Raw genomic sequence first — 23221 nt, forward strand, 5'->3', positions numbered from 1 at the left:
AGCTTGCCCTGCTCTCTCCTGATCTGCTGCTTACTTTCTCAGCCTCCCCATCCTCCATTACCACCTATGAGACCTGCCAGACCTACGAGCGCCCCATCGCCTTCACAGCCCGCTCTAGGAAGCTCTGGATCAACTTCAAGACAAGTGAAGCCAACAGCGCCCGTGGCTTCCAGATCCCCTATGTTACCTATGATGGTGAGCAAAGGCAGGAAAGCCAGGGAGGTGGGTGAGGAAGGGGCGGTTCCAGGGTCTCAAAGGGAGGAGGAAGAGTTCTCACTCATCAGCCCCTCCCCTTCATGGACTTTTCAGAGGACTACGAGCAGCTGGTAGAAGACATTGTTCGAGATGGCCGGCTCTATGCGTCTGAAAACCACCAGGAAATTTTAAAGGCGAGTGAATATTACCAATAATGACGGCCAGTGTTTAATGAGCATGTAACAATGGGCAGGCAATATGCTAAGTGCTTACTTGAATATTCTCTTTGATATACACAACAGGTCTATGGAGTAGGTACTTGCATCATTCCTAATAAAAAGCCTTTCATCTTTACCAATGAGAAAGCTGAGGCACAGAGAATTAGAGAACGTGCCCCAGTGGTAAAGCTGGAATTTGAGCCCAAACCCATCTGACTGCAGTGTCAGCCATACTGTCTTACACTCTGGGGGAAGGGAAAGGGAAGATGAGGAGATGAAATGTCCTCTGCCTCTTCCACCAAGAAATAAATGGAAACTGAGGTTTAGAAAGATGCTTTTGGCATTTCCCTGGCAGGGAGCTCCCTCCTCAGTTCCCAGAGAAAAACAGTGCTCCTGTTCAGTGTTTCTCAGGGTTAATTCAGTATAGACCTCTTTTAAAGGAAAATAAATGTTTCCAACATTGAAGGGTGGTCTGGATACTCAGGTCCATGGATCCCAGTTTGAGAATATCTTACTGAAGAAACTATAGTCCTAGTCACAGTATTATCCTTCATAAACTACAATGCAAAAAAATGTTATTTTATGATAAATAAAATAATTTTTTATTATTATCAAAATGAGACACAATGACAAAAATCTCCTAGAACTGGCTGACTGCAAAGAATATTTCAGCTATGCTTCTCAAAAATTTTTAGAGCATCTGAATCCTTATTTCAAATGTGCTGTGAACTCCAATGCATAAAGCAGAGGTACCATTTTGATTAAAGTGGAGATGAGAGGCTGGAAGCTCCACCTCCTGTTTTAAAAAATCTCCTGATGCAATGTGAAGAACACTAGCTCAAAAGCCAGAAGAGCTGAGTCCTAATGCACAGTGCTTGGCACCCAGTAGGCTCTCCACACAAGATATTGCTGTTTCAGACAGGGTGGTCAGGAAAGGCCTCTGAGAAGAGACCTGAATGAGGTAAAAGGCTACCTATTAGAAGATCAAGAGAGGATCATTCCAAGCTCAGGAGCATGGGAGCCATACAGCATGTTCAAGAACCTTGAGGCCAGTGTGGCTCAGCAGAGCAAGGAAGAATCAAGGGGGGATACGGGAAAGACAACAGGGCACAGATCACATCCCATCGATGGGGCATGCAAGGGATTCAGCTTTACTAAGTCATAAAGAAACCAGAGAAGTGTTTAGAATAGAAAAAGGACATGATCTAATTAAGAACAGAAAGTCATTCTGCTGCTGCTGGGAGTAGGGAGAAAGAACAGCCTGTAGAAGGACAAAAGTAGGTGGAAGTACGGAGACCAGTTAGGAGGCCATTGCCAAATGAGATGATGGTCTTGGACAGGGTGGTAGCTGTGGAGATAGTAAGAAGCAGTCGGACCCCGAATATATTTAAAGGTATATATTTAAAGGTAGAATCAACAGGTTTTGCTGTGGTTGTGAGTAAGAGAGAGGAGTCAAGGATGGCTCCAAAGACTGAGACTAAGCAATGGAAGGATGAACTGCCACTGACTTGAGTTGTAGAATTCTAAGGAGGATGGGATCCAGAGTTCACTTCTGGATATGCCTATTAAGCATCAAGGGGGCTGCTGCTGGGTAGAGGCCGGTGGTCCTCTTTCCCACCACTGACACTGATGCTGATATTGCCACTTGCCATCCTCTGCAGGACAAGAAGCTCATTAAAGCCTTCTTCGAGGTGCTGGCCCACCCCCAGAACTACTTCAAGTACACAGAGAAGCACAAGGAGATGCTGCCGAAGTCCTTCATCAAGCTGCTCCGCTCCAAAGTTTCCAGCTTCCTGAGGCCCTACAAATAGTGCCCCAGGCCCAAGACCCAGGTTTCGAAGCCCCCACCCTCAGATGAGGGACTCCTTCTGAGCTCTCTTTTTGGAGAGGAAAAAAAAATCTCCATATAGACTAAGCGCTCTGCCTTTCTGTTCCTCTAGCTTCCTTTCCATGTCTCCTTTGGCCTTGCTCTTTGTCTTTACTTTCTCACTTCCTACATGTTCCTGAAAAAGACATTCAGTGCTGGCTGTGTTCTCCCGAGGGGTGGAGGGATGGTAATCCACTCCCCTCACTAGCCACACTGCCCATTTCACCAGCCCACGTCCTCGGCCCTGTCAGCTTAGAAGGGTGCTTGAGGCCCACAAAGGAAGTGGGTCTACTGGGGGAGGGGGAGGAGGGGCTTCTGCTGTTAGAGGTTGTGCCTTGCTAGTCAGGAGCCAAAATGTCCCCTGACTGTGCCCCCCAGGGATATTCTAATAGCCCAGGGTTCTGCCAAAGAAGCCTTTGACTTACAGGCTTAATGCCAGCACTCGTCCTCTGGGACACCTGGTTTGAGCCCTGGACTGCCCAGACAGTCAACTTTCCTGTCTATGTGCAGCTCCTCTCCTTCTTGGCCCATGTCTGCCTGGGGTCCAGTGCATGAGGGCTTACAAAAGGCCCACACCACTGGCTAGTGGACACCAACTGAATGAAGAAGAGCAGCAGGAATTACCATGTTGAATATGCCGCTGCTGCTCCCCGAGACAGACTCTCTCTGCAGGACAGAAACCAAGTTTTCAAGCTTTGCCCAAAAAAGAAAACAAAAAGAAAATGTGTCCTTTAAAGGACTAGACTACAGAACAATTGGAAGCCAGCCTCAAACACTAATCCCTTTTCTTACTTGTCTTCTCTGGCCCAGCCATTCCCTTACTCCCACCTGAGTGCTCCCTGGGGGAGCCCCACTCCCCATGCTAAGTGTTGCCCTTAAAGAAACATGACTGCTGACCAAAAGCCAGTCTGGGCCTTGCCCCCAGAGTTGTCTTTCCCCTGCAGTCCTGGATGGCTTGTGGGCTCCACCAAAGAGGACCCTGCTCTGTAGCCAGCCCACAGCCACCTACCTCTGGCCCCAGGCCGTGGGCAGCAAGAGGAATGTGTGCACGTGGCGAGCCTTCTGCCCACCTTGTCCACATCTAATAAGTGCAATCATTTTGAGTCTTTCTATGTTGACTAGAGGGAGGGGTTTTTGTTTTCTGGTCTTGTTTTTTGTTTTTGTTTCTTTCTCCTCTATTAGAACAACCCTATTTATAGCTGCCCAAGAGAGAAGAGTGTATGTTTGGAGTGGAAGAAAAAAGGTTTTGAATCTCATGAGCCTCGAGTGCTGGAGCATCTGATCTGTCTCTTCTCCGCCAGCAGAGACACCTGATGTGTGGGACCTGGTGGAGCATTAAGGAGAGGGACCTGTGTTTGCTAAACCAATCCCACCATCCCTGTGCCTCCATGGATTCAGCATGGACCTCAAGATTGTAGAGGCCGATGGAAGTGGTCAGTGATTCTCCACCCCACGTAGGGAAAGCCTCCATCTTTCCCCTGCTCTCATCCGGTTTTCCCCTGATGTGCGCGTGGAAGAGGACCAGGACCAACCCCTGGGGACAGGTTGACTCAGGGCCCGGAGGCCAGAGACAAGGCTGTGGGAGCCAAGATTAGGACAGTTAGCCAGGCATGGAGTTGTCTGCCTGACCTTGGCCATTCTGCCTACCCCTGTTTGCCATTTCCTCTTGGAGCTGACTTCAAGCCTAGCTTCCTCAACTACTGCTTTTCAAAAGGAAGAAGAATCAAGTCCATGCCCAAGTCCAGATCCTTCACACACTCCACCTTCAGTCACTGCTGCCTGTAAAATTATTTTCCATTTGCTCCTTCTAGTTCCCCCAAAGCTGTACCCCTATTCAATCAAAAGCTAACAGTCGACTCCTAGGGCTCACTTCTAATGACTATCTCAAGCTATTGTTCCTTAAAGAGGCTCAACGGTAAATAAAGGAACCAGCATGCGCTCCCCTTTGCCCCACCACGACTCCCGCCCCAAGTCAGTAGCATTCACCAACCTTAGGCAGTAGGTAACCAATGTCACAGCTAGATCCACTGACATCCGTTAGCCAACACCATGGCTAACTGGGGGTGGAGTATCTGGCTGCCTTTGTCTCTCTGGGCCAAAGAAGGTTCTGCTGTAGAGATACAAAATGGTTGCTTCCAAGCAGGTCATTTAGGAGAAGGATCCACACTTTGCAGGAAATGCCATGAAAATTGCTTTAACCAACTTTGACCATCCTCATTCTCCACTGGAAGCTAGGATAACTTTCTGATTCCTCTCTCCCTACCATTTTGCATCTGTCTCAAAGCCAGAGTGCTTCCCAATGCATGCCTTCAGGGCCTGGCTCCTTGCTCTCCTTTCCTTTCCCGTCACCCCATACACAGAAACACACTTCCTCTAACCGTTTATTCCATGGTTTCTGGGCCTTACAAATGGTTTCCACAGTATGGAAAGTACAGACCACCAAGCTTCTTAACTAATGTCAAGACAGATCCTGGAGACCAGATGAAGACCTACTCATGTCCACCAGATTTGATTTATAATTTAGGTTGTCCAAGTTGGGAGTTAAGAATCCAGGCAAAGTTGCTTCTGTAGGCCCAGGGGAATGAAACAAAGCGTTAGTAGATGGAGGGGTCCACTTTCAGAGACTCTCTAGGCCTTTACAGGTCAGAAAAAGAGGTTTTTATCAGTGTAGGGAAGTAGGAAGATGGTGTAAATGGGAACCCTTCAGGAACAAGCCAAGAGGTATTTGTAGGGTCACAGTATTGACCCTATATAACTGAGGCCTCATTTATCTTATTACAAAAACCTGTCCTGATTTGAGTCTCAGAATGGGTAGCCATGCTTTCAAGGGCTCCAAGCACCAAGTGATGCATATCAGAAAGGCACTTAGAACTTCAGCAACATGGCAATCTCTTTTTACTTCTCTTCCTCCATCTTTTTGTATTATTGGGCCAGGCCCATTCCCAAAACCTTGAGGAACAAAGTCAGGAGAAAACTGACCAGAGCCTGGACTTGAACTGCCCTGCCCCAGGCCTACAAATTCCCAGAGGCTGACATCAAGCTGTGACTGCTCTGACTCCCTCAGGACTGGATTAGTTTGAGGTGTTGGAGGCTCAGATTCATTGCTGAAAGTTCAGTAATATAGCCCTAGTCTTTAGACCTAATGTAAGCTTTCATATCTGAGAAGTTCTCTCCATACACATGTTTGAGGTGACTGGAGATTAGGGGGCCGTATCTCAAAATGTCAGAAAACACAGAGTGCTGAAACTTCTGTATTTGCTGCTTAACCTCAATATAACAGGCTCAAACTAGAGAAAGGGAGACAAAGTATAACTGACCATAAGCAGAAAATAATGTTAACCTGCTTGGCTTCTTTCTTAAGCATTGTAAGAGAAAAGTGGAAGCAAACAACACAAGGATATCCTTAAATTTGACTTGTCTCAAAGGTAGCATACTTTGTCCTTGGGCCATTATTTGGACTAGGAACCCTCTACAAAAATATGTGATAACAGGGACTAGAACCCCCAGTTCTGTTATCAGCTTATCTAGACAACACAGATTATAACCGTTTAGACAAACCGAAAACATTCTTCTGTGTGAGCTGAACTTAAGTTTCAGAAAATAATCATTACCATGTGGGAGGCTTTCTTTTTTAATGCAGAAGAAATCTCAAAGTATTTGTATTTATATCTACCTTCCACTGCTGCCGATATAGTAAACATCTCCTACACAACAATAAATGATGCAGTTTATAGAGTATTTTGCACTTGGGGGAAAAAATGTATCTGAGCTTGTAAAAAGAAATGTTTGGATTTTGTATTGTCCTTTTTATAATTATTATTAAAATACTAAATGAAACTCCTCAGCTTGGCATCTTTTCCTGTCTCAATAGTTTACCCTAGAGCTGAAAAAAGCTTTGAGGAGAAAATGTGTCTTCTGGCTTTCAGACAGGACTTACCCCAATTTTTCATTTATCCTTCTTATTCATAAAGATTTTAGAATCTGAAAAGGCTTGTCTATTTTAAAAAGCAGTATCGAGAACTATCCTGAGTGCAAGAAATTTGGAGTATCATTGCTCATCATAATATAGTCCCCAAAATCTAACCATAAGACTTCCCTAGCTGACCAGTGGTTATGGCTTCACTTTTCAATGCAGGCAGTGCAGGTTCCATCCCTTAGCTCCCACATGCCTCAGGGCCAAAAACCCAAAATGTAAAACAAAAGCAATATTGTAACAAATTCAATAAAGACTTTAAAGTGGTCCACATAAAAAACAACAACAAAAATCTAACCATGGTTCACCTTCCTAGTTTAGATGTCCCATGTCTAGCAAAGTACCAACACAGAGTCACCAAGGTTTTCTTTTTATGCAGTACACTCTTGGTCACAAACAACATTCTGAAATAAAGATCATTCAGCCACTACCAACATTAGTACATAGGTCTTGGGAAAGTAATCTCTAATCTCTTAAAAATGAACAGTCTCAATTTCTAGGCTCAGAGATGATTGTTGCAATTATGTTCCATGACATGAAATTTTATTGGATTTAACAGTTCCGTGATATAGCCATTAAAGAGGAACAAGGAAAAATCAACCCAATCAAAAACTATGCATCTAAAAAAACACACATCTATAAAGCACATGGGTGCATTCTATTCCACAGTTACTGAGCTCCTATTATGTGCCTATCATCGAGTATTAGGCTATCATAGCTGGATAATAATAGCCATGCTCAAGATCTGCATTCCTCATGTAAGACTGATTACAACTGATCTTTCCACATGGATCTGCCACAAGGAGAGAGAATCCAGTTTACTTGGTGATTATGAGTATAAATTAACTCAATGGCATTCTATTTCATACGTTAACTTCCTGTAAGTTTGATTCACACCTTTGTGTTGACTGACAAAAATCACCTTTTTAGAACTGCAAAGCTGAGGACCATATCCAGGATCATAGTAAATGACTACATCAACTTGGGGTCATCTTCTCTGACTTCTTTCCTAATCCTCTTCTATTCCAAACACACCAAGCCTACTCCTCCTCTCTAGGACACTTGCAATTATGTCCTAGAATAATGTATAGTCACGACCAGTGGAGTATGGGTCTGTCTATATCAAGCAATCCTTTTAAAGGGAGGCACATGAAGACTTTCCAAGGAAATCTTCCTAAAGTATGTGAAGACTTTCCAAGGGATACCTGGGCAAGGAAATCAATCTGAGGAGAGTTTTAAGCAAAAACACTCCAGTTCCTCAACTTCTGTAAGAGATCTTCCCTAAAACTAATCTGTTTGAGAGCCAGCCAGCATATATATATTCATGCTATCTCCATTCCAGCTCCTCTTTCACCATAGTCCTTGTCTTACTTTACAAAGGAAAGGTGTTTCCCTCACCTACACTGAATCTTGATGCATGGCCCAGAGTGTAAAAACCTGAGGAGTAGAAGGAAGGAGTTGTTTTTTCGCTTCATAACAAAATATTCCCATTACAATCAGTACTCTTATTTCATCTTAGAAAATGTTTCCTATTTTCTACCACCTGCTAACAAAAAAAAAGAAACTGTTAGCTGCTCAAACCATTATTTCCTACCAAAACCCTTTTTTTATTAAATACATAAGTTTGATCATGAAGTGTAACAAAATTATTGGAGTTCTTTCTTTCTTCTGTTACATGATTCTTTAATTGTTCCCAAAAGCCAGACATGAGTTCAACACAAGTGGATACCTGTATTTGCCAAGGGACTAACTAACACACCTTCTATCCTACTTCTCATTTAATAAATTAACTAACAGATTTAGCTATACATTTTATGGCATCGTTACAAATTATACAATGAGAAAAAGTACCATCTTGGTTTTACAGTTTTTATATTAATATTAGATCTATATAATTTTAATCATGGCTGACTTTTAATAACCTATTTTATAAGCTACAGTTAGTAATTTATTTCCCAGTGATTTTATAATATTCTTTAAAATGAGTATTAATTATTTGTTTAAAAGGAAGAATAAAGTCAGACCTTTTCCTAACAGAAAGTAAGTCTGATTTGAAATGAAGACTGGCTTTGCTGGTTCTACAAATGGCAGGTATTTTCCATATGGATATGAATCTGCACTTCAATATTTTAATAAAATGATGCTGAAAACATGTAATGATAAAAGAATTTTACCAGTGAATTCTTCTCTCACCACAGCGTGTCAGCCTGGATTTTTATTCCTCTTTCTCAGCTCTATAGTTCTTCTGGAAAAGGTCAGTTTTCATTCCAATCCCTAAGAAAAGCAATGCCAAAGAATGTTCAAACTACTGCACAATTGCACTCATCTCACATGCTAGCAAAGTAATGCTCAAAATTCCCCAAGCCAGGCTTCAACAATACGTGAACCATGAACTTTGAGACGTTCAAGCTGGTTTTAGAAAAGGCAGAGGAACCAGAGAGCAAATTGCCAACATCTGCTGGATCATTGAAAAAGCAAAAGAGTTCCTGAAAAACATCTATTTCTGCTTTATTGACTATGCCAGAGCCTTTGACTGTGTGGATCACAATAAACTGTGGAAAATTCTGAAAGAGATGGGAATACCAGACTACCTGACCTGCCTCTTGAGATATCTGTATACAGGTCAGGAACAGTTAGAACTGGACATGGAACAACAGACCGGTTCCAAATAGGAAAAGGAGTACGTCAAGGCTGTATATTGTCACCCTGCTTATTTAACTGATATACAGAGTACATCATGAGAAACACTGGGCTGGATGAAGCACAAGCTGGAATGAAGATTGCCAGGAGAAATATCAATAACCTCAGATATGCAGATGACACCACCCTTGTGTCAGAAAGTGAAGAAGAACTAAAGAGCCTCTTGATGAAAGTGAAAGAGAAGACTGAAAAAGTTGGCTTAAAGCTCAACATTCAGAAAACAAAGATCATGGCATCTGGTCCCATTACTTCATGCCAAATAGATGGAGAAACAGTGGCAGACTTTATTTTTTGGGGCTTCAAAATCACTGCAGATTTTAAAAGACTGCAGCCATGAAATTAAAAGATGCTTACTCCTTGGAAGAAAAGTTATGACCAACCTAGACAGCATATTAAAAAGCAGAGACATTACTTGGCCAACAAAGGTCTGTCTAGTCAAGGCTATGGTTTTTCCAGTAGTCATGTATGGATGTGAGAGTTGGACTGCAAAGAAAGCTGAGCACCGAAGAATTGAAGCTTTTGAACTGTGGTGTTGGAGAAGACTCTTGAGAGTTCTTTGGACTGCAAGGAGATCCAACCAGTCCATCCTAATGGAAATCAGTCCTGAATGTTCTTTGGAAGGACTGATGTTGAAGCTGAAACTCCAATACTGTGGCCACCTGATGCGAAGAGCTGACTCATTTGAAAAGACTCTGATGCTGGGAAAGATTGAAGGCAGGAGGAGAAGGGGACAACAGAGGATGAGATGGTTGGATGGCATCACCGACTCAATGGACATGAGTTTGAGTAAACTCCGGGAGCTGGTGATGGACAGGGAGGCCAGGTGTGCTGCGGTCCATGCGGTCATAAAGAGTTGGACACGACTGAGCGACTGAACTGAACTGAACTGATAGTTTTTCTAGGTTACTTGGTAGCCGTTTGAGCCTAAAGCATCGCCTTCCACTGGAACCCAAAGACCTAGGAGGAGCTTCAAACTGTGACTAGACTCCCAATGGATTCATCTGAGGATAACTCAACTTGGGCCCTGCAGTATCTTAAAATGTTGAGGGATGAAGCTTCCTAAGCAATGCCAGTTGCCTCTTAATGCTCTGAAATGTTAACAAAGAACTTGACTCAGTAAGATGACTCTCAATCCTGGTATCAAACTGTCATATCTACCAGAAGATCCACCTCAACCTATTGGGAAGTTTCCTGGTGAGGAAAAAACCAATAAGAGGAGAGGCATGAGGACACTTGAGTGAGCAGAGATACAGGATCCAAAGGTTGACTGAATCTCTTAGACTTCACTATGGCAAAGGAGTTCCTTGGTCTGACTCCCGAAGAGAGCTATAGCAGGAGGAGGACATTGAGACTGAATCAAGAATGCGAAGGTTTCAATGTACCTGTAGTTACTGCTGGTTTAACAGAGATCCTTCCAAGGATAATTATGAGAATTATTACAACACAACATACAGTAATTATGCCACGGTGTTGAATGAGTCATAAACCTTGTTTCTGTATTATTTTTTCTTGCTGGTAATTTTAGGATCATTATGAAGCAGCTTGGGAAAGACTGTACCAGTATTTTGATAACCTATATGAAATTAAGACGCTTACCCCTTGGAAGGAAAGTTATGACCAACCTAGATAGCATATTAAAAAGCAGAGACATTGCCAAAACAGGTCCGTCTGGTCAAGGCTATGGTTTTTCCAGTGGTCATGTATGGATGTGAGAGTTGGACTGTGAAGAAAGCTGAGCGCTGAAAAATTGATGCTTTTGAACTATGGTGTTGGAGAAGACTCTTGAGAGTCCCTTGGACTGCAAGGAGAGCCAACCAGTCCATCCTAAAGGAGATCAGTCCTGGGTGTTTATTGGAAGGACTGATGCTGAAGCTGAAACTCCAGTACTTTGGCCACCTCATGCGAAGAGTTGACTCACTGGAAAAGACCCTGATGCTGGGAGGGATTGGGGGCAGGAGTAGAAGGGGACGACAGAGGATGAGATGGCTGGATGGCATCATCGACTCGATGGGCATGAGTTTGAATAAACTCCAGGAGTTGGTGATGGACAGGGAGGCCTTACGTACTGCAATTCATGGGGTGGCAAAGAGTCGGACACAACTGAGCGACTGAACTGAATTGAAGTGATATTATACGTTGATCTTTTTTTCTTGCATTTCCTTCTACCTTAATATGGTTAATTTATGAGGAATCTATGTCGCTTGTATTTGAAATGATCTGAATATACTTTAGTTCCACTTTGATTTAACACAAAGAAATACTAATAAGTCTCAGGTAATGCCTGTTTCATAAGCCTGAAGTTCCCTGTAAGATGAAACTCAGTATCAAGAATTGAAACAAATTAACTTGTGGAAGGAATGTAAAGGAAACATTGGTTGGCTTGGCCAAAGCATTGTAATAAAAATTTTTGATGTGCTGTTTCAATTTTCAGGAGTGAATAAATGTTTTTATAGAGGATCTTAATAAAACTTGAGACATATTTGAATACCTTAAAAAAAAAAGAATTTTATCCAAAAAATTGTATTGACAAAGAAGTATGAAAATCAGTATCTGATTAACTAGCTGCCTCTGAGTGAAAAGATGACATAATTATTTTGATAAGACTGAAATCAATACTCAAATGACTAACAAATCCTTTTGCAAGATCGGTGGTTTCCAATTCTTTTAATTAAATAAAACTTTTAATAAAATTAAAGGAGAAGTCTATTTGGTAATGGGACACTTATGAGGAATTGTGATTGTTGGCATGTAATTTAGAAGTAGTTCAAAGGCTTTAGGGATATCATTTTAACAGTCTCTTCCTTTCCCAATGTGAACATTCCTCAACATTTATGTCTATAAAAATAAAAACCAGGCAGAAAATTGTTGGGCTTCCCTGGTGGCACAGCACTAAGGAATTCACTTGCCAATGCAGGGGACACAAGAAACATGAGTTCAATCCCTGGGTCAGGAATGATCCCCTGGAGTAGAAAATGGCAATCTTCTACAGTATTCTTGCCTGGAAAATTCCATGGACAGAGGAGCCTAGCGGGCTACATAGTCCATTGGTTCTCAAAGAGTTGGACATGACTGAGCACACATAGAGAATTGTTATTGCACCTTATCTCCTTCCACCATTAGGTAATATTAGTCCAGGAACACCTGAACTAAGTGAGGAGAAACACCATATTTCTCATTAACAAACACATTTAAAATAAAAATTGTACTTTTTTCAGTTTCACAAGTTATAAAAATGTGTAATATATTTATGTTGCTTAATAAATTGTGTACTAACAATCTGATTCACAAGAAATTTTACAACAAAGCCTATGGTCATAAGCAACAAACTTAAATATATACTCAATTTTGTTGCAAAGAAGGTAAATGATCAATAAAAGACTTTAATGCATACAAATATACTAATTAGGATAAATTTCTAGGGGAAGTGAATTAGGAGATCAATAAGAAAAGGAACCATATAAAGTTTAAATAAATTTTAAATAAAGGGAACCATCTAAAATTGCTGTTAAAGAAGAACTTGTTCATATATTATTAAATGGATGCTGGTGGGCATCAAATACTTAGGGTATTTGGAGTCCACTAGATACATTTAAGAATGATATAACGGTTTCAATTTAAAACATAAAAATTTGCAGTGAGTCAGAAATTATATCCTCTACAAGTATTTATATGATGGAAAATTTAGGTGTCAACTTAGGAATGAACAAGGAGGTACACAGTTCTTTAAAATTCTTTTATGGAGTCCATTTTAAAAAATGTCTGAAGACCACCAGCCTATACGGTATATTGTGGAGATGGGGTTCAAAGGTAGGACAGAAGCTGCTAGAAATGATCTTCAATCCTGCATTCCAAATTATATTCCTTCCCAGTTCTCCTGAGTACCTGAAATTACCCACCATCAGAATCTTAATACTTCAAATTCAGACACTGGTTTCCCAGAGTTTTTGTTGTGTAAGAGGAGAGGTGATTACCAATCAGATTAGGATCTGCAAGGAATATGAGAAAGGATAGATGTATTTTTTATAATGGAAAAAGGTGGTGGAGGTACAAATTAGGACACCTGAGTATTAGTCTCTGCTCTATGTCTATCCAGAAGTTTATGCTACAGGTCAAGCTACTATATTCTCTATCTAGGTATTAATAAAATAACTTGTCAAACTTCCACCAAAAAGGAACAGAGAGGGAGCACCTTAAAGGTCAGGCTGCTTATTTCTGTACCAGGAGGTATAGAAAGGATTGGGGCTTGCCAGGTGGTGCTAGTGGTAAAGAATCCGCCTGCCAGTGCAGGAGATAAGAGACAGGTGTTTGATCCCTGGGTCGGAAGATCCCCTGGAGGAGGGCACAGCCACCCAATCCAGTACCCTTGCCTGGAGAATCCCATGGACAGAGGAGCCTGGCTGGCTCCTCTGACCCCCACAGGGTCTCAAAGAGTCGGATATGAGTGAAGCAACTGAGCACACAGCACATAGAAAGGATTAATTATTAACCACAAGAATAGGCCATCAATTGTCACTCACTGCCCCCCTAAGCTGAGAACTTGATGAGAACTATAAACTGTGGTGCCCAAACCAGTAAGATGCGGAACAGAGAATATCTAAAACTGAAAGGGAGGCTTTGTGGTTAAGCTTTGTACAGACAAGGGAGGAGAGGAATCACCCATGCCTCCTATAGCATCTTTAGCTACCACAGACCCCAAACACAGTACTTTGTAAACGTTTCTATTGGAACACTCCCTTCAAAAAAAACTTTTTTAGTTAAATTTTTTTTGGAGGGGGAGGGGAGAGGAGACAAAAGAAATCGAGTTAAAGTCTAAAAGGGCAGAGAGGGTAAAGCTTCTCACCTCCTTCCTCTAGTCACCCAATTCCTCTTCTAAGAGGCAACCTTTACCAGTTCCTCATCTAACTTCTCTCTTTTATTTATTTTTACCAAAAGCTCACTCTCTTTTACTTTGTCTGAAAATTCTCCAATCACAGTCCCTCCTGGTGAGAGGGGGGAACCGTAAAAGGGCCTGGCTTTGTTCACCCCGAAACGACCCGACGAGGGTCAATAGTAGCTGGTTTTGAGGCTGGGGGTGGGACTGACGGGGGAATGAGGGTGAGAGAACCCGAGAGGGTCGTCAGGGCGCACTCCCTAAACAGGCGAGTCCCTCACGGCTCCTCGACGTCGTCCCTTTCAATAAGGCGCTAGTAATACCTGCAGTTGCTTCCTTCAGGGGGTGGGTCGAAGATCGCAGGCAGTGCGTGCGGACTGCGCACAGCAAAGCGCCTCAGGACCCTAAAAGGCGCAGGAGGCCGCCTGGCGGCTTTGAGCCACGGCTTCCCTCACAATCTGCCCCTCCGGCCCTCCCCGGCACCAGGAGCGCACCTTCACGCCCGCAGGCGGCCGACGAGACGGCGCAGAGCCCGCGGGGCCTCGGACTCCTCCCCGCGCCCGCCTCAGGCCTCAGGTGGACCGAGTCCCCTCTTCAGGAACAGGTGGCGGCTCCTTATTGCTATAGAGACGACCCGGCTCGCGAGCCGCGCCCAGGCCCTGACCGGGGCGTCGTGACGTCATCACGCCCTCCCCGGGCGCTCAGCCTGGCGGGCGGCGCGTCACCCGGCTCGCGGGGCGGGGCGGGGCTCTGAGGGGCAACGTTCGAGACCCCGGCCGCCCGGGCTCCGGCGGCCCGGGAACCGGGATAAGTGAGACGGCGGCCGCTACGACTCGGGGTGCGGGGTGGAGCCTGCCCTGTATTTTCTATACGGGTTCCGGGGCCCGGTGGAGGCCCGCCGAGAGGAGAGGAAAAGTGCGGCGGCCCTGGAACCTGGATATCGCGCGAGGCAAGCGGCTCGCGGGCGGGCGGGCTATGGCGCAGGCGGGTTGCGGGGCCGGCGCTGGTGGCGGGGCCCGGTGCATGGCGGTCTGTCGGCGGAGTCGCCCTCGGGGGCTGTCAGGTTGGTGGCTGGGGGAAGAGTGGGTCCACCGTGCCCAGGTGGGAGGCCGGGCGGGCTCAGGGTCCCGGGAAGGTCCCGAGCCTGGCGTGCCCACTCGACGGCTGGTCGGCGGCCTGGCCCTCCCGCACCTCGGGTCCCGGCCCCCATCCCTGCCCCCCCAATTCCGCCCAGCGACTCCTGCCGCGTGACTCCCACACCCCACCATGTGACTGCGCCCGCCCCCACCTCTGACCCCCCACCCACTGACCCTAAAACCTCACCAGGTAATCCTCACATCTTACTCATGGACTCTGCCAATCCAGGAGCTTCCCCAGCACTGCCCAGAGACCCACCAACACAGTGACTCCCCCAGCTCTCCGCCAGTGACTGACGACCCGACATCCCCACATCCCCTTAAACCTTACTGACTCCCTACTCTGGTAACCCGTCCAGTTCTACCCTGTATTCCCCACCCCACCCCCCCTGCAAACTTGGTGACTCCCCTCAAACTTTTCTGGTAACTCCTAAACTCAGCCATCTAAAATAGTTTCTCACCCAGTCATCTTCTATATAACCCTCAATATCTGATAAGCCATTCTTTTCCCTGTAACTTCATGATCCTCATTCCATGTTCCCCCTTCATCCTAAAGTCACCTCCACTGATGTGGCTCTCTGCACTCCAGACCCCCAGTGTCAACCAGCACATGACTAAACAAGTGCCCTAGCATGGAGCTGGTGCCCAGGAAATTATAGAGATGAATATGAAGTGGATGTAGTTGGAGGCATCAGAGAATCTGAATTGAGTATGTGGTCCCAGATTCAAGTCCTAGCTCTGCCACTAGAAGTCCTTTCCTCTCTCTGGACCTCAGTCTCTCATCTCTATTATGATAAGGTTGGGTTAAATGACCTCAGTTTTCTTCCAGCTGTGAAGTTCTACAATTCTCAATCAAGATAATATTTGTTTGCAATCGTTTTTGTATTCCTAGCTAGAAGTTTACTGTTGTAACCTCACCCCAGGGTCCACTCATTTCTTAACCTTATTCCTTCACTCCTGTGACCCCCTACACAATAGGCTGTACCCATTTCCCTTGATCAAGCCTCATCAGTTAACATGTTTGCAAAGCAGGATAAGAGTGCTTCAGCTTGGGGTATTGATGTGATTAAAGACCTGCTCTGGTTTGACTCTGGCCCTTAAGCTATGGTGCCTTGGGCATATCTTTTAGCTTCAGTTGTCACCTCTCCTCCAGGAGGATAATGGTAGTGCTTGAGGTAATGTATTCAAGGCACCAAACCTAGCCTAAGGGAGCCCTTAAGTATATGCTGAGAAGCTCTTATGGGTCTTAACTCCCTCCTGGGTGCTAGGGAGTCAGCAGATAATGAATGCAGGGCCCACACTTTGCATTATCTTTGTACGCCTGAACTCTTGGAATCCCTGTCCTCTTATGTCTCTTATGGCCTCCTCATTTCCTTGGCTCTTGACTCTGGTATCTCCTTAATGACGATTAGCACTTAGTGCTGAGCACCTACTGTGTACCATGCTTTGTATGTGTAAATTAAGTTTTCCCTTCACAACCTCAAGACAGACGTGATTCTTCCTACGTCTACCACGTTTCCCATATTTTGTTTGTTTTGGTTTAGTTTTAAACAAATGATGAACCTGAAACTCACACAGATGAGTAGTAGAGCTGGCATCTGAACCCATGATCTTCAAAACTCTTTTGATCCGTAGCTTCTCTTGCTCCTAAACCTACCTGGTTTTCCAGGTTACCCTCAGCCCCTTGTTGCTTATTTTCTATTAATCCTAAGCCCAACACCAACACTTGCCATAACCTCCAAGGTTTCTATTAGTATTAATCTTTGCCCCATGGCTTGGTGAGTTCCTCAACCCATTATTCATAACTTCTGACCCCATGTGTCCTGAGATCCCTGCACCTTAGTACCTCTATCCTTTGTCCAAATATCCTCTCACCCTATGAGTTCTTGGAGCTCCCACTTATCCTAAGGTGTCTCCCATTCACTGGCACTTTACCCCAAATCCTCTCATCCTAGGTCTGCTTACCCCCAGGAATTCATATAAATGAGATCTCCAATCTCTTATGAGTGTTCCAGCTGCCTCCCTTCTGCCATCCATAGCTGCATCCTATTACCCAAAACCTTTATCTGGTGACCACTTCCAGCTTCAGTGAAGTGATCCCCTTCCATTCCAGTGGGAACCCATCCTTCATAATCTGTACACCCTCCCATTCTAAGGTCCCTCCTTTTCACACCCTGTTCAGTATCTTGTGAGATCCTGCCTCTCAAGATTCTTGGATCATGTGGCATCTTTCTCACTTCCATCAGTGATGTTCTTTTCAAACCAGAATCATCCCTTTCCTTATCCCTATTCCTGTGCCCCATCCAGTCTCACAGTGCCTTTTTCCTACCTTACTCTTTTTCTCTCATGCATCCTCACCTCACCAATCTTGGTGACATTGATGATGATGTAAACCTTTCTTCCATCTTAATTCTGCCCTTCTTCCACTCTCCTGTGCATCTAATTCCAGGGGCATATGAATGACCATGCACTTTCTCCTTCCTACACAACCTGGCCAACCAAACCTCATTGGTTTGTCCAAAGAGCTGCACTCTTCTGATAATAGATCACTAAGGTCACAATCCTTTAGGTAGCCAGGAGAGAGTTCTTGGAAGTCCTTCTGAATCCATCTAGCCATGTCTCCTTGACACAGTCTCTGGTGTTTATGAAGCTGCTTGCTGTATGTGCTCTCAGAGTAGGAACACTTTGAGTGTCGGCACTGAGGTACCAAACCCCAGGAGGACCTTCCAGTCAGTCCTCTGCCACCAGAAGACTGGATGGTGAGTAGCAACACGTGACGTGAAAGATCCACTTCCGAAAGTCTATTCTGTGGGTCACTGAAATCTCCGATCCCATACATATTGGCTGTATAGCAATAATTTCAGCAGAGGGCAGAATTAGAGTTAAGGAAGAGGTCAGTCTTGGGGTCTGCAAATTCTGTGGATTGACTTTTTTAAAAGGAACTTTCGCCTTGGGTTTGTTTAACCTCTCAGACTACAGAATGTATTCTGCCTTGGATGTTAGTTATTCCTACTATACTCTTCTCACCCAACATCCATCCTCCACCCCTCACTGTGATTTCCTTAAGAACAGAGGCTGGGTTTTCTTATCTTCTGTCATCTCAATCCTGTCCCTCATATGTAGCAGGTAGTCAGTAAATACTTACTGGATTGAACAAGCTCATTCAGAAATTCTGCCTCAGATACAAACAAGTGAAGACAGCTTATGTCTACATCTATTTTGTAGCTACAAAACCCTTCTCCCCAAAACCCTCCAAACATGATAATTGGCAAGTTCCTTGATTTAAACAGTCTGGAATTTAGATACTTCCTCTTTTAGTCATTGCTTTGGTGAGAGAATGGGTGTAAGTGCCTTTTTTTTTAAACTGTATTTCTGGTGAGACTAGAGAAATTGGTTGACATAGTTGCTAGAATACAGTGTTAACAAGACAAGAGTCTGTCATATGTAGATCAGTTCTCAAGAAAACAGCTTCATGAAATATTTAGTGGGGATTGCAGAGACAGAGAATAGAAGAAACCAAATTGAAATAATGTTGGTAATAGTTGAATTTGGGTAATGGGTTCATGGAGTTCATTATACTGTTCTTTCTACTATTATGCATGTTTGAAATCCATAATAAAGATCCATGCTTGAGAAAAAAGAAGAGGACAGCTAGGTGAACACATGCAAGTTTAGCACTGTTCCTTGAAAGATATTTCAAAGCAGATGAGTTGCTGTTAAACTTAGTCAGTACTACTATCTGGTCCCAACCTATTTTTGACCTCTTCTGTTTATGAGGTATCAGGATGCCAGAGCCAAAAATTAGCACTATGCAGAATTGTACCATCCTGGCAACAAGCACCTGTCGCCCTGGTCCTGCCTTGCTTCCCAGCCCAGACGTAATTTCTTGTAGTAAGGGACTGGGCTGGACCTAAGAAGAAGGAGAAGCTGTGTGGGGAGTGAGGGAGAGGTCAGAGGTCAACCAGGGTCTTCCCCTTCTGGCTTGAACCCTTTAGATTACTGGGAGATTATAAAGGTAAGGATGTTCTTTCATTCATTCATTTACTTATTCATTCATTCCACTAATGTTTCCTGAATATCTGCTAGAAGCCAGGTACTTTTCTAGTACCTGGGGATAAAGTAGTGAATAAAACAAAGCTCCAGGATTTAAGGAGCTCACCTGTTGGGATGAAGCAGAAGCATATGATAAACAAGTGAAATATATGTTGAGAAAATTAAGCAGAGAAGGAAGATAAAGAGTACCAGAAGTCAGGGTATTAAATTTTATTAGGGTGGTCAAGGAAGGTCTCACTGAAAGGGTAACATCTAAGCAAAGACCGAGAGGAAGTTAAGGGGTGAGCCAGGCATTTATCTGAGGGAAGTATATTCCCTCTGCTGTCAGACAGCAAGTGCAAAGGCCCTGAGGCAAGAGTATGCCTAGTATGTTCAAGAAACTTGAGGACACCAGTCATTATGGCTACAGTAGGGGGAAAGAGGAGAAACATAGCAAGAGATGTGGGTGGTAGTAGATTTGTGGTAAATCATATTAGGCCTTAAAGGCCCCTGGATTTTTTGTGAATTGTGAGTGAGATGGGAGCCATTGGGACGGTTCGAGACACATAAGTGACATGATCTGACATAAAGGATCATTCTGGCTGCTATGTTGAGAATAAGTTGTAGTGGGCAAGAGTGGGAGGAAGGAAACTGATTAGGAAACTACTGCTATATTCCAGGCAAGAAGAGTGGGTAACTTGGACCCAAAGTAAAAAGCCGAAGAGTGAGAAGGGCTTGAATTCTGTATATGTTTTGAAAGAGGAGCCAGTAGGATTTGCTGAAGGATTGGAAGTGGCATGTGAAAGAAATAGAGAAGTTGAGGATTGCTCCATCATTTTTGGCCTGAGCAGTTTAACAATGGGGTTCCCATTTACTGAAATGGGGGAGCCTGGAAGAAGGGCACGTGGTGAGAAAGGGAGCCAAGGTATTCACTTTTGAATATGTCAAGTTTGAGATGTTTTTGGACATGGAAATATTGAGTAAGCAGCTAGATATTCAAGTCTCTTTGACTTGTTAGTGAATGTCTGCCCTTCTGGGGACTGAAAGAACACTGTTACCGGGCCAGAGAAGAGTGGAAGAACACTGGCGGCTCTGGTGTGAGACTCAGCTCTGCCCCCAGGTAGCCGTGGGATCCTTTGGGACTCCTCTGGCAGCTCTTGCCTCTGTCTCTTCATCTGCAGAGTGACTGCTTTAGACTAGAAATGAGCAGTCTTCTCAGCCCCTCCCGCTGTGAGAGCTGATGAAGCAATGCTTAGAGCAAGTGAGATAATGTATCTGTGTATCTGAGAGCATATTGGAAACTGCTGAGCTCTACACAGGGTAATGTTATTGGTGCTGAGTCCTCCCTTCCTTCACTAAAGCAATACCCAGTGAATGCCTGCCATGTTCTGGGCACTGGACACAGAGGATCCAATGACAAGGAGCTATATCCATGCCCTCATGGAACACTGCAGACGAGCCACCTGGTGTAGTAGCTTCATTGCTGAGTGCGGAAGAAGTGACTGGGGTCTGACAGTCTGGTCTGGTGTTGGCCAGGGAAATCTTGTTCTTGAACTGGGTCTGGGAGAAAACTTTGTGGATGTCATAGATGAGGCAACATGGTAATTCAAGTGAGGAAAAAGTGACATCCTATCTGGGGCTGGAGAAAGAGCTGGGATGGTGGGATTCAGTTCCCTCCCTCTTTCATTTCTTCACTCAGCATTTACTCTTCTGCCAGGAACAACTTCTAGGGAGCTTGTGTCTCTGCGGTAGATGAAGGATTTCAAAGCCAATCTCAGAAGTTTCAATCAGATCTGATCCACAATAAGTGGAGCTGTTTTTAGGATTCAAATTTGAGCTAAAGAGCTCAGTTAGCTATGTGACCTAGTAGTGTTATTCATTTAGTGTCTGTGGGCACATTCTTTGTAAGGTGCTAATTAAGCCGAAATGCTTGCTCTCTAAGAACTTGTTAAAAGCAGTTTAACAGTAAGTAGGAGTGTGTTGTTTTCATCCCAAAAGAGTTAAGTTTGAGGGAAAAATAACATAACTGGCAGAGTAATCCCTTCACTGCATCTAGAAGCACAAACATCTTATCCTGTGTCATTTAGATGTTTTTGTTTCTATTTAAGGAGAGTCTCTGACCAACTAAACAAGAATATAAGGTATAAGGACTTCTCTGGCAGTCCAATGGTTAGGACAGGTTAGGACTCTGTGCTTCCATTGCAGGGGGCACAGGTTCAATCCCTGGTCAGGGAACTAAGATCCTGCATTCTGTGTGCCTTGTGGCGCAGCGAATAATAATTTTTTTTTTTTTAAATACAAGATATAGCCCATCTTAATGAACCAGGTTCCCAGGAGAAGGGAATGGCAACCCACTCCAGTATTCTTGCCTGGAGAATCCCACAGACAGAGGAGCCTGGCGGGCTCTAGTCCATGGGGTCCCAAAGAATCGGGCACAACCGAGCGGCTAACACTTTCAGCTTTGAATGAACAGGTCACTTACAGAATGAGAGCGGGTATGTAGCCGAGGAGCTCTTGTTTTCTGTCCTGTCTTTTTCAGGATGAATGTTAGACCTCAGCATCTGAACCTTTTCTGGTGGGGTTGAGCATTGACAGACTGTTCTCTGGAGAACCTGGAGCCCCGGTAGTGCCATCAGCAATGCACTTACACCTGCTTCTCCTGGCCTTGCCAACATCGATGGTTGGAGATTTCTTTTTTTTTTTTGTAATTAATAGACTATTTCTCAGAGCAGTTTTAGGTTTACAGAAAAACTGAACAGAAAGTAGAGTTCCCATGTATTCCCTTTTTATGCACCCCCTACCCTAACCCTCCCAGTTTCCCCCAGTTAGCATCTTACATTGGTGGGGTATATCTGCTACAATTGATGAACCGATGTTGAGGCATTATTATTAACTAAGTCTATAGTTTCCATTATGGTTCATTCTTTGTGTTGTACACTCTGGATTTTGACAGGTATATAATGTCAAGTATCCACCATTATAGACTTAAGCAGAATAGTTTCACTGCTCTAAAAATGTCTTATGCTCTGCCTATTCATCCCTCCCCTCCTTCCCCTGCACCCTTGACAACCACTGATCATTTCACTGTCTCTTAAGTTTTTTCTTTTCCAGAATATCATATCATTAGAATGATACTGTATGTAACCTTTTCAGATTGGCTTCTTTGACTTAGCAAAGTGCATTTTAAGGTTCCTCTCTGTCTTTTCGTGACTTAATAACTTTTCTTTTTATTGCTGAATAATGTTCCATAGTATGAGTGTACCACAGTTTATTGAAGGATGTCTTGATTGCTTCCAGTTTGGGGCAATTATGAATAAAGCTGCTATAAACATCCACGTGCAGGTTTTTCTGTAGACATATGTTTTCAACTCATTTGGGGAAATACCTAGGAATAGGATTTCTGGATCTTATTGTAAGAATATGTTTAGCTTTGTAAGAAACTGCCAAACTGTCTTCCAGAGTACCATTTTGCTATGCCATTGTGCATTCCCACCAGCATTTGGAGTTTTCAGTGTTTCGGATTTCCAGCTCCTGTAGTAGGTGTGTAGTGATATGTTATTGTTTATTGGCTGTGAATACTTTCACTTTGATTTTTGGTAATTCAATAAGTATAATATCATCATGATTATTCTTTCTTGTTCTTTAATTGCTAATGAGAATGAACCGTTTTTGTGTGTTGTTTACTTAATATTAGTGTTTTTTGGCTTGTGTGAATTCATATTGTAGCCTTATTTGTCCAGGGGAAATTTGGTATTATTCTTAGAGGTTTGTAAGTGTCTGCACGTGGCTTTTTCTCCGCCCAGTTTTTTTTTTTTTTATTGTGGTAAAATACACAGAACATAAAATTTGCCATCTTAACCATTTTTAAGTGTACAGTTCAGTAATTTTTTTTAAAATTATATTGGCGTATAGTTGATTTACAATGTTGTGTTACTTTCTACCGAACAACAAAGTGAATCAGTTATACATATGCATATATCTGCACTTTTTTAGATTCTTTTCCCACATAGGTCATTACAGATTATTTAGTACTGTGCTATACAGTAGGTCCTTATTAGTTATTTATAAGTTACATGTGTTTTTTCATATCATGCCTTATATTTTATTTCTTTAATATTTTCCTCTAATGCTGAGGGTTTTTTTAAAAGCCAACTCTTCTGACTTAGATTTCTTATGCTTCAAAGGGCCAAAATTACCTTTTCTTCCATTTTGAGATCTGGATATTATTCC

At 43.6% G+C, this 23221-nt stretch overlaps 2 protein-coding genes, 1 long non-coding RNA gene and 1 pseudogene across 21 annotated transcripts in view; 3 read left to right on the forward strand and 1 right to left on the reverse strand.

Annotated features, from left to right (window-relative positions):
• Positions 1–6117, forward strand: part of SCUBE3 (signal peptide, CUB domain and EGF like domain containing 3) — a 35834-nt gene extending 29717 nt beyond the window's left edge. For all 5 annotated transcript variants that reach the window (XM_043449207.1, XM_043449205.1, XM_043449206.1 and 2 more), the window contains 3 exons: positions 43–195; positions 310–389; positions 2075–6117. In XM_043449207.1, the coding sequence (XP_043305142.1) occupies positions 43–195; positions 310–389; positions 2075–2224 (383 nt within the window). In that variant the 3' untranslated portion in view covers positions 2225–6117. The remainder of the gene's footprint in view (positions 1–42; positions 196–309; positions 390–2074) is intronic.
• Positions 1–14455, reverse strand: part of LOC122429075 — a 57658-nt gene extending 43203 nt beyond the window's left edge. For all 7 annotated transcript variants that reach the window (XR_006265914.1, XR_006265919.1, XR_006265918.1 and 4 more), the window contains exons 1-2: positions 14318–14455; positions 8428–8527 (exon numbers count right to left, since the gene is read on the reverse strand). This is a non-coding gene — a long non-coding RNA (uncharacterized LOC122429075). The remainder of the gene's footprint in view (positions 1–8427; positions 8528–14317) is intronic.
• Positions 9739–10644, forward strand: LOC122429074 (annotated as a pseudogene).
• Positions 14456–14638: 183 nt separating the features above from the next.
• Positions 14639–23221, forward strand: part of ZNF76 (zinc finger protein 76) — a 28173-nt gene continuing 19590 nt past the window's right edge. For 8 of the 9 annotated variants that reach the window (XM_043449212.1, XM_043449209.1, XM_043449217.1 and 5 more), the window contains exon 1: positions 14639–14772. The gene's annotated coding sequence lies outside the window, so the exon portion shown is untranslated. Of the gene's footprint in view, positions 14887–23221 lie in introns of all 9 variants that reach the window. The other variant, XM_043449210.1, reaches the window with a different exon arrangement.

This window comes from Cervus canadensis, chromosome 28, assembly GCF_019320065.1.
Source record: "Cervus canadensis isolate Bull #8, Minnesota chromosome 28, ASM1932006v1, whole genome shotgun sequence".
In the NCBI taxonomy this organism is placed as follows: Eukaryota; Metazoa; Chordata; class Mammalia; order Artiodactyla; family Cervidae; genus Cervus; species Cervus canadensis.